Genomic DNA, 11,347 nt, shown 5'->3' on the forward strand with positions numbered 1-11,347 from the left:
TTTTTACATGGAATAATGTAAGTGTGTTTGTAAATGTCTGAATAAACCAAATCTTAGTTTGAAAACCGAAACGTTTGGTTTGAAATGTAAGCGATGCCACCTGAAGGCCCAAAATAAAACTGATCCTGAAGCATCATGGATGGGATGGAAAGTAAAGCCGCGGGGTCGCTAAAAGGTCAAACACGCACTAATAAAAAGTTGCATAGTTAATTAACCTCTTAACTCCCGCCTGAACCGAGAGCATTTTCTCCAGTTCAGCTTTACCCAAATCCTGTAGGCCAGTGTAACACCTCTACAAAACTCATCTAAATGGATCTTTTTCCTCGGGGTCCTAAAAAAAATTTCCATCTTTTTTGGGGGGGGTTCAACTCATTTTGTAACTTTTTTGTCTTTTTTTTAAATAATTTTTTTTGTTTTGTCAAAAAAAAAAAATTGTGTCATTATTTTGGTCATTTTTTGATGTTTTTAAATATTTTTTGTCACATTTTTGTCATTTTTTCGTTACTTTTTTGTCAAAGTTTTCACACTTTTTTGTCACTTTTTCGTCCATTTTTTGTAACTTTTTCGTCCGTTTTTTCTCACTTTTTGTCACATTTTCATCATTGTTTTCGTCTCAGTTTTGTCGCTATTTTCACAGCTTTTTTCCAGAAGCTTTTGGACTGGGGTAAAGCCAAACTGGAGAAAATGTGCTCGGTTCAGGTGGGAGTTAAGGGGTTAACACTGTTAATAATTAATTTACATTGTATTTCTCTCATGTTCTTTTTTTTTTTCTTCTCACCAACTGGGCAAGAGAAGAATAGATGTCTCCACAGATGGAGAGTTATTATTATTAAGAATTTTAAATTGCATTTCTTTTACTTTGGGTGTCATTGGCCATTTTATAAATGTCTAATGTTTTCCTGAAATTGTATTTTCTAGTCATTTAACCTCTTAACTCCCACCTGAACGGAGCACATTTTCTCCAGCTTTACCCCAATCCAAAAGCTTCTAGAAAAAAGGTGTGAAAATAGCAACAAAACTGAGACGAAAACAATGATGGAAATGTGAAAAAAGTGAGAAAAAAATTGACGAAAAAGTGACAAAAAATGGATGAAAAAATGACAAAAAAAGTGAGAAAAATTTGACGAAAAAGTGACAAAAAATAGACGAAAAAATGACAATAAAGTGAGAAAAAAGTGACAAAAAATTGACGAAAAAGTGACAAAAAATGGACGAAAAAGTGACAAAAAATGGACGAAAAAATGACAAAAAAAAGTGAGAAAAATTTGACGAAAAAGTGACAAAAAATTGACGAAAAAGTGACAAAAAATTGACGAAAAAGTGATACGAATTTGACAAAAAAATGTGAATAATTTGACGAAAAAGTGACAAAAAAAGTCACGAAAATTTGACTATTTGACAATTTAGTTTTGTAGATCTTAGCTTTCAAATGAGGCGTTACACTGGCCTACAGGATTTGGGTAAAGCTGAACTGGAGACAATGCTCTCGGTTAAGAGGTTAAGTTTTGTCTTATCATCATCATCTCAAGTTCACGCACGCAGGATAAAAACCTCCTGGTGCTTTATTGTGAAAGGTCGAGTGAAAAGCCACTTCCGGTGTCGAGGCGGAGATCCCTGCGCACCGCCCACTCCTCCTCAGCTCTGACTGTTGTTATCGCTCCGGCCGCAGCTCCAGCCTCTCCTCGGGCCGCTCTCAGGCCGCTCTCGGGCCGCCCTCTGCGCGCATGCAGCAGAATGGCTCGGCCTCTCCCGGGTCCTCGGAGGGCAGCGACAGGGAGCGGCCGCCTCAGTCGCCCCTGTCCTTCAGCCAGCTGCCCAGCGCGACGCGGGTGAGACGCTTCATCCAGGAGCGGCACAGGGCGCTGCCTCTGCCCAGGGTGATGGTGGTGTTCTCGGCCGCGGGGGACAGCGGCAGCAGCAGCGACAGACCGCCGGGCAGCGCCATGATCAGCGCGGACCCGCTGGAAGGCAGCGCCGCGCCGCGGAAGACCCCCCCCAGCACGGCCCCGGCCCCCAGCCTCAGCCTCACCAAGTCTGTGCCGTCTGTGGGCGGGCAGGAGCAGGAGGTAGGCCCCTGGGCAGCAGCCTCCCCGGGGATGGGGACCGGAGCGGGGCTCAAACATTCAGTGTACAAATATTAAGTGACGTTACGTTAAAATATTTGTACTCAAGTAAAGGTACAAGGTGGTGACCCACATAAATACTCAAGTAGGCTTACGAGTAAAAAAGAACTTTGGGAAAATACCTGAGTACTTCTGTTTGAGCAAAAGAGTCTGAGTTATGCACAATAAATACCATCAAATAATACATATCATAAAAATGTATTAAATATATATATTTCTGAATAACAAGGGGCACGAAACACAAACTACATGTACTTTAGGTCGGCCTGAAGCTTTTGTCACTTTAAAATGTACTCAAGTAACTACTCAAGAGTAAAGATACTTTACAATGTTACTCAAGTATAAGTAAAAAGTACCTTATGATAAAATGACTGTAGTAAATGTAACTGACTAACCTGCCTCTGATGGTGTCGTTACATTTACTCAAGTACATGTACTTTACTTCCTAGAGTCATTTTATCATAAGGTACTTTTTACTTTACCTAAATTATACTGAAGTATGTTTATGTTTTGTTTCACACAATTTATGGTGTCATTGAAAATAAATCAAACTTTTTTGCCCAAGCAGTTACTCACAGTACTCAAGTAACATTTAACGTTTACTTGAGTAAAATGTTTTCAGAGTAACATTACTGTTCCACTTCTGCCTCCACCACAAGGGGGAGCCTGATGTCACATTTTTCACATTTATCCAAATTCGTCAAAAACGGTAAAAGAAAATTGTAAAATCATTCATTATTATACAGCAGTGGTAGGCAACGTCAGGCCCGGGGGCCAAATCCGGCCCTCCAGCACAGAGCCTCTGGCCCCAATATGATTTTGAGAATATAAGGGATCAAATACACTAAAAATGCGAGAAATAGTGTCTTTTTTATGGTGTATTTTTTAAGTGTCTTTGCAGAACATCCCACTTGGTCATAATAATGTAAAACAGTGATTCTCAACTGGTGGGTCGCGGACTCGAAAGTGGGTCTATAGGGAACTTTTTTTTCAATATTTTCCATCTGAAACTACACGGAAACACTGGAGTCTTTTAAAAATGTGTATTAATGGGTTGTTTTGATCATAATTTCAGTCTTCAAAGCAAATCTACGGCTTGTTCAATAAAAACGTGGGGTAAATGCAATATTTTATACGATATATGACACATGACAGTTTTATTTGGGTCACACTTTGTCATTAAGGTAATGGCGGGTCTCGGAGCCGGACCACTTTAGAACCACTGATGTAAAACATTGGCTTTTGTAGAAAATGGTTCTTAACTTTAGGCCTAACCCTAATAGTGAGGTTCGGCCTTGGTGTTTTGGCTATGATGAAAATTGGCCCTTCATGACGCTCCTGTTATACAGGATGAGAAAAGACATATCGGGCCGATATTTGGGGATTTTCAATATCGGCCGACAAAAAGACTGATATCTCTGGAACTGAATGTTTTTCCTTCCTCGGCCTCAGGAGAGAAACATCGCTCACAAGTTTGCATCTAAATTACCTACTAAACATGAATACACAGCGCCCCCTGCTGTCACTGTTCAACACTGACATCTTTAGGAGCTTCATGTTATAGACCAGACACTTTTAACAATTTGGCCAAAAAAATCAGTGGTGCAGATCAGCATCGACCTAGATTGATTTATTTCTATATATTTCTGTGATTGAAACTTTGAATAAATGTTTCACAATTGGCTATTTGAAAGATTAAAAAGGATGCATAAAATAAAATTCCTTTAAGTATCGGCCAAACCCCTTCATATCGGTGTCGGAGCCAAAAAGTCCATAGAGCAGAGACACAAACGACAGATATATGTTGTGATTTGTACTTATTTAGTTTTATTCATGTCGTCTAGCATTTTTCTTCTTACATTATTTCATGTTCATTATTTGCGTCACGACTGAAACACTGACTTCCGCCCCCGTGTTCCAAACATTTATCCACATGTCTTGACATTGGGGATAAACTCGATGTTATAACAGCAAACGGCCATTTTGACATGATCTTGTACCCGGTGTATTGGGCTCAGCTTTGCAGAGTTTTGATCTCAAATGAACCATGATGTAGGTGGGATTTGTGGAGCTGAAGAGCCGGGGCAGCGGAGGGTTTGAGATTTGGCCCAGGACGCTCCGCAGATCTGAAGATGGAATTAGAGTAATCCTCTTAAAGCCCGAGCAAACTGTTCACCTGCGTGCGTGTGTGTGTGCGTGTGTGTGTGTGTGTGTTTGTTTGTTTCTCTTGCTAAATAACCAGCAATAAGTAGCTTTTCGTAAATACAACAAAATCCGTTGTTTTTACCCTTTCTAATAGATTTTATCTGCGTCCACATTTCAAATTCAAACGGTGATTTTGCTGACAACGTTCTAGGTTCTCTATTCTATATGTAAAAGTGCAGACCCTCCATAGTGAAGGTGATTTGTTTGCTATAAATACATTTACCAGCCACATAACTTGCGGCCTGATTTACAAAGCTGAAAAGCCGCATGGCAAAATCTTGGCCATTTTATATTCACTACTGCCACCTCAGGTCATACGTGTAACTGCACCTTCTATATCAAAGGGATATTTCAGGATTTTTGACATAGCGCCTCATTTCCTAGTTATCCAGAGTGTTGCTGGTACCTGGAGATATGTTTTTGTAATTCATGCAGTTCTTATGTTTGAAGAGTTTCGCGGTGCTAGGCTAATGCAAGGCTAGTGCATGTCTATGGTATCAGCTAGCCTGCATTAAAAACAGTGTGACCCGCTCCACAGAGCACCTGAGGCAAATCACTTATAACACCAGACTAACCATATAAACGTCTGTGTCCATAGATCATTTTAACCATTTTGCATTTAAAATACCTTATATTTGAGCAGCATCAGCTTCGTGGTTGTATAAGCTACGCAGCGGCGGAGTGATCTGCCAGAAAATAGTCCCTCAAACTGTGATCATTCATGTGATGCAGGTCAGTTATATTCCAAACATGATTCTATGGACACAGACATTTCTATGGTTAGTCTGGTGTTATAAGTGATTTGCCTCAGGTGCTCTGTGGAGCGGGTCACACTGTTTTTAATGCAGGCTAGCTGATACCGTAGACATGTGCTAGCCTGGCATTAGCCTAGCACTAGCCTAGCGCCACGAAACTCTTCAAATACAAGAACTGCATGAATTACAAAAAATATATATATATCCAGAAATCAGCAACACTCTGGATAACTAGGAAATGTGGCCCTATGTCAAACATCCTGAAATATCCCTTAAGCTCATGCATGACGGCAATTTGGAAGTGGCTGGAACATGTAGGGGTAACATCTTTAAACTCCGTATAGTCCCTTTAACATTTTAGACAAACATTATGAACAGTTTCTAATGATAAATCAGGTGTAAAATGACATGTGCTCATTTTAAGCAGTGCTCTGTTTATGTTTACATTTTCGGCTGTGGTTCTTAAGCGGATTCTCCAATCAGAAAACAGGATGAGTCTCACACTAAGGCTAAAGGCTAAAACCATTTTAAAGTTAAAATGACTCTATGATCCAGATGATCTAGATCAGGGGTAGGCAACGTCAGGCCCGAGGGCATGATTTTGAAGATGATATTATTACAGAAATCAGAGGTCAAATGCCTGTTTGAATACTAAATGTGCAAAACAGTCAAATCTTTCAAAAATGTCTGAAAAACCACCCAGTTGGGTCGTGTATAGGGCTGGGCACCGTTCAATATCTGAACAATGCTTTATCCGACATCTGTACTAAAATATGTGCCGTCTAGAACCAGAAAACAGAACAATGTGTGGAAGATCTGCACATTTACAATATCGGGTTCAGCTCCAATGACAGAAAAGTTCTAAACATAGGAAAAATGTTGGGGTAAATGTGGCTAAAAATGAGGGAAAATCGGGTTAAAATTGTTTTGGGGGGAAAAATGGGCAAAAATAGGGAATCATTCATTTAGGAAAAATTAGTAAGAAGGAAAAACAATTGTGAAAACAAGGAAAAAAATGGGGAAAAATAATGAGAAGAAAAAGGATTGGGTGAAATGGGGCAAACATTGGGCAAGAAATTGAAAAAATGGAAAGAAAAAAGATGGGAAAAACAAATCATCGTTTGATTTTGTTGGTATCGGCTTTAGATATCAGTAGAACCTAAACTTTTTTTCATCGTTTAACGGTTTGACCATAATGTACAGAAATGCTGGCATTCGTAGGAAAATGGTGCTTTACTCTGGGCTAAAATTGGCAGGTCTGGCCCTTAGTCTTTTTGCAATGAAGAAAACCGCCCCCCCGCCAAGCAAACTTGCCTCCCCCTGATCTAGATCAAAGATGTCCAAACCTTTTTTATCAATAATGCATTGGTTTTACATCACACTTTTCTGGACACTCAACAAATAAAACAACTAAATCAGACTGAAAACCCTGGCTTCTCGTTCGAGCGTTCGTCTCGTTCGTCTCGTTTGCTTGTTATCGTAAGTGATGTGTGGCTGTGCTTTGCTCCTGCAGTTCCCGGAGATCCTGTCCCTGAACGTGGGGGGCACGTTCTTCACCACGCGCCTGTCCACGCTGCGGCGCCACGAGGACACCATGCTCGCCGCCATGTTCAGCGGCCGCTACCACATCCCCCAGGACGCGGACGGGCGCTACTTCATCGACCGCGACGGGCTCTACTTCGGGTCAGTCAAAATGTCGCCATTCACTCCTCAAACTCCTCCTCCACCCATGTACTTTTTAATGTTTTGGCTCCACCCACCTTTGATGCTTCCATGGTCACATTTTTTGGCGCTTTATGAGGTCATTCCTTCCATCCTCAGGGACATCCTGAACTTCCTGAGAGAGGGGGAGCTCCCGCCGCGAGAGCGCATCCGGGCCGTGCACAGGGAGGCGCAGTACTACTCCCTCGGGCCCCTGCTGGAGCAACTGGAGGACACGCAACCTCTGACCGGAGAGAAGGTCCGCCAGGCCTTCCTCGACCTGCTGCCCTACTACAGAGGTACTGCCTTAATACTGCAGAGGTACTGCCTTAATACTACAGTGGTACTGCCTTAATACTACAGAGGTACTGCCTTAATACTACAGAGGTACTACCTTAATACTACAGAGGTACTGCCTTAATACTACAGAGGTACTGCCTTAATACTACAGAGGTACTGCCTTAATACTACAGAGGTACTACCTTAATACTACAGAGGTACTGCCTTAATACTACAGAGGTACTGCCTTAATACTGCAGAGGTACAGCCTTAATACTACAGAGGTACTGCCTTAATACTACAGAGGTACTGCCTTAATACTACAGAGGTACTGCCTTAATACTACAGAGGTACTACCTTAATACTACAGAGGTACTGCCTTAATACTACAGAGGTACTGCCTTAATACTGCAGAGGTACAGCCTTAATACTACAGAGGTACTGCCTTAATACTACAGAGGTACAGCCTTAATACTACAGAGGTACAGCCTTAATACTACAGAGGTACTGCCTTAATACTACAGAGGTACTGCCTTAATACTACAGAGGTACTGCCTTAATACTACAGAGGTACTGCCTTAATACTACAGAGGTACTGCCTTAATACTACAGAGGTACAGCCTTAATACTACAGAGGTACAGCCTTAATACTACAGAGGTACTGCCTTAATACTACAGAGGTACTGCCTTAATACTACAGAGGTACTGCTTTAATACTACAGAGGTACTGCCTTAATACTACAGAGGTACTGCCTTAATACTACAGAGGTACTGCCTTAATACTACAGAGGTACAGCCTTAATACTACAGAGGTACAGCCTTAATACTACAGAGGTACAGCCTTAATACTACAGAGGTACTGCCTTAATACTACAGAGGTACTGCCTTAATACTACAGAGGTACTGCCTTAATACTACAGAGGTACTGCCTTAATACTACAGAGGTACAGCCTTAATACTACAGAGGTACAGCCTTAATACTACAGAGGTACTGCCTTAATACTACAGAGGTACTGCCTTGATACTACAGAGGTACAGCCTTAATACTACAGAGGTACAGCTTTAATACTACAGAGGTACAGCCTTAATACTACAGAGGTACAGCCTTAATACTACAGAGGTACAGCCTTAATACTACAGAGGTACTGCCTTAATACTACAGAGGTACTGCCTTGATACTACAGAGGTACTGCCTTAATACTACAGAGGTACTGCCTTGATACTACAGAGGTACTGCCTTAATACTACAGAGGTACTGCCTTGATACTACAGAGGTACTGCCTTAATACTACAGAGGTACTGCCTTAATACTACAGAGGTACAGCCTTAATACTACAGAGGTACTGCCTTAATACTACAGAGGTACAGCTTTAATACTACAGAGGTACAGCCTTAATACTACAGAGGTACTGCCTTAATACTACAGAGGTACAGCCTTAATACTACAGAGGTACAGCCTTAATACTACAGAGGTACTGCCTTAATACTACAGAGGTACAGCCTTAATACTACAGAGGTACAGCCTTAATACTACAGAGGTACTGCCTTAATACTACAGAGGTACTGCCTTAATACTACAGAGGTACAGCCTTAATACTACAGAGGTACAGCCTTAATACTACAGAGGTACTGCCTTAATACTACAGAGGTACTGCCTTAATACTACAGAGGTACTGCCTTAATACTACAGAGGTACTGCCTTAATACTACAGAGGTACTGCCTTAATACTACAGAGGTACTGCCTTAATACTACAGAGGTACTGCCTTGATACTACAGAGGTACTGCCTTAATACTACAGAGGTACTGCCTTAATACTACAGAGGTACTGCCTTAATACTACAGAGGTACTGCCTTAATACTACAGAGGTACTGCCTTAATACTACAGAGGTACTGCCTTAATACTACAGAGGTACTGCCTTAATACTACTGAGGTACTGCCTTAATACTACAGAGGTACTGCCTTAATACTACAGAGGTACTGCCTTAATACTACAGAGGTACAGCCTTAATACTACAGAGGTACAGCCTTAATACTACAGAGGTACTGCCTTAATACTACAGAGGTACTGCCTTAATACTACAGAGGTACTGCCTTAATACTACAGAGGTACTGCCTTAATACTACAGAGGTACTGCCTTAATACTACAGAGGTACTGCCTTGATACTACAGAGGTACTGCCTTAATACTACAGAGGTACTGCCTTAATACTACAGAGGTACTGCCTTAATACTACTGAGGTACAGCCTTAATACTACAGAGGTACAGCCTTAATACTACAGAGGTACTGCCTTAATACTACTGAGGTACTGCCTTAATACTACAGAGGTACTGCCTTAATACTACAGAGGTACTGCCTTAATACTACAGAGGTACTGCCTTAATACTACAGAGGTACTGCCTTAAATACTACAGAGGTACTGCCTTTATACTACAGAGGTACAGCCTTAATACTACAGAGGTACAGCCTTAATACTACAGAGGTACTGCCTTAATACTACAGAGGTACTGCCTTAATACTACAGAGGTACTGCCTTTATACTACAGAGGTACTGCCTTAATACTACAGAGGTACTGCCTTGATACTACAGAGGTACAGCTTTAATACTACAGAGGTACAGCCTTAATACTACAGAGGTACATCCTTAATACTACAGAGGTACTGCCTTAATACTACAGAGGTACTGCCTTAATACTACAGAGGTACAGCCTTAATGTATAATGTATGATGATTGGTTTATAGAAACAAAGACGGTACATTTTTAAACAGTAGTTGTCACACATTTTAAATGATGCTTTAATAATTCATAAATGTATTTATTTTTTCAGACAACCTGGAGCGCATCGTGGAAATCGCCAAACTGCGGGCCATGCAGAAGAAGGCGCGCTTTGCTAAGCTGAAGATCTGCGTGTACAAAGAGGAGATGCCCATCACGCCGTACGAGCGCCCGCTGTTTAACTCTCTCCGGTTCGAGCGCTCGGACAGCGAGGCCAAGCTGTTCGAGCACCACTGCGAGGTGGACGTGTCTTTCGGACCTTGGGAGGCTGTGGCCGATGTCTACGACCTGCTGCACTGCATCGTCAGTGACTTGGCCGAGCGCGGCATCTCCGCGGAGCAGCAGTGCATCGGCGTGTGCGACAAACACCTCATCAACCACTACTACTGCAAGAGGCCCATCTACGAGTTCAAGATCACCTGGTGGTAACGCGAGGCCGTGGACTGACTTAGTACAATCCTATGGATGTGTCACTCACTACACTTAGATGTACTTTATATCGATGTATTTATTTCAGATGAAGAATCCTCAAACACGTCATGTGTCTGCAGGGGCGGACTGGGACTGAAAAACAGCCCTGGACTCGGGTCAGCCTGGCCCAGATTAGCGTAAATGTGACACTTCCACAAATACATATGTTAACCTCTTCCTTAACCGAGAGTCCAGTTCGGCTTTACCCAAATCTAAAGGCTTCTTGACTGGAGAGCAACACTGTATCGCCTCATTTGAAAGCTAAAATCTAGAAAAGTGATGGTAACTTTTTGTCACGTTGTCGCTGCATTTTTGTCATGTTTTTGTTGCTTTTTTGTTACTTTTTGGCGTGTTTTCGTCATTTTTAGGTCACTTTTTCGTTGTGTTTTCGTCTCTTGTTTTTCTGTTTTGTTTTTTTCATGTTATTGTTGTTGTTTCATCGCTTTTTTCATTGCTTTGTCGTCACGTTTTCGTCACATTTTGTTGTGTTTTTGTCACTTTTTTGTCACTTTTTTGTTGCTTATCCAGCACATTTTTGCTTTTGGATGCTTTTCTTTTAAGCTTTTAGATTTGGGTAAGGCTCGGTTTCGCCCGGGGGTAAGGGTTAGGACATATGGCCAGTCCGCCCCTGTGTGTCTGTGCATAGAGTTTAAGTTTCTAACAAAAACTAACCACGTGACCACACTTTCCTGCTGCAGCTCAGGGGCCTCATTTATGAAGCTTTTGTGTTCACCCAAACCCAGGTCCAACTGCTGTACGGCACTGTCTGCTCACAAATGTGCAACTCTTATGTAAGTGAAGCTTCTGTTCTGGCCTTTTCAATGGTTTAAACTTAAGGTGTACAATCACACGCTCTTTTATTTTTAAGAGAAACAGTATTTCCCTTTTCTTTGGTTGTAAGCTTTCCTTGGGCGTAATGTCCCCTGGTGGAGGCCCCTCGAACCCCGGTTTCACACTTCTGAACTACTCCAAGCCCCGTTCGTGGATGTCCAGTTGGTCTTGTTTTGATGTTATATATATTTATTTAATATTGT

The 11,347-nt window shown here is 41.7% G+C and overlaps 1 protein-coding gene across 1 annotated transcript; it reads left to right on the forward strand.

The window, feature by feature from the left end:
• Positions 1 to 1,557: 1,557 nt before the first annotated feature.
• kctd7 (potassium channel tetramerization domain containing 7) lies at positions 1,558 to 10,384 on the forward strand. Its single transcript, XM_079567026.1, has 4 exons — positions 1,558 to 2,066; positions 6,597 to 6,766; positions 6,905 to 7,083; positions 9,895 to 10,384. Exons 1-4 carry the CDS (start codon positions 1,725 to 1,727, stop codon positions 10,269 to 10,271), a joined length of 1,068 nt encoding a protein of 355 aa, XP_079423152.1. The 5' UTR covers positions 1,558 to 1,724; the 3' UTR covers positions 10,272 to 10,384.
• Positions 10,385 to 11,347: the final 963 nt, after the last annotated feature.

This window comes from Gobius niger (assembly GCF_951799975.1).
Source record: "Gobius niger genome assembly, chromosome: 11".
Lineage (NCBI taxonomy): Eukaryota > Metazoa > Chordata > Actinopteri > Gobiiformes > Gobiidae > Gobius > Gobius niger.

Coding starts and splice junctions, on each gene's coding strand:
- kctd7 (XM_079567026.1), top strand. CDS start 1,725: ATGCAGCAGAATGGCTCGGCCTCTCCCGGGTCCTCGGAGGGCAGCGAC. Junction 6,767..6,904: donor CGCGACGGGCTCTACTTCGG/GTCAGTCAAAAT, acceptor TTCCATCCTCAG/GGACATCCTGAACTTCCTGA. Junction 7,084..9,894: donor CCTGCTGCCCTACTACAGAG/GTACTGCCTTAA, acceptor TTATTTTTTCAG/ACAACCTGGAGCGCATCGTG.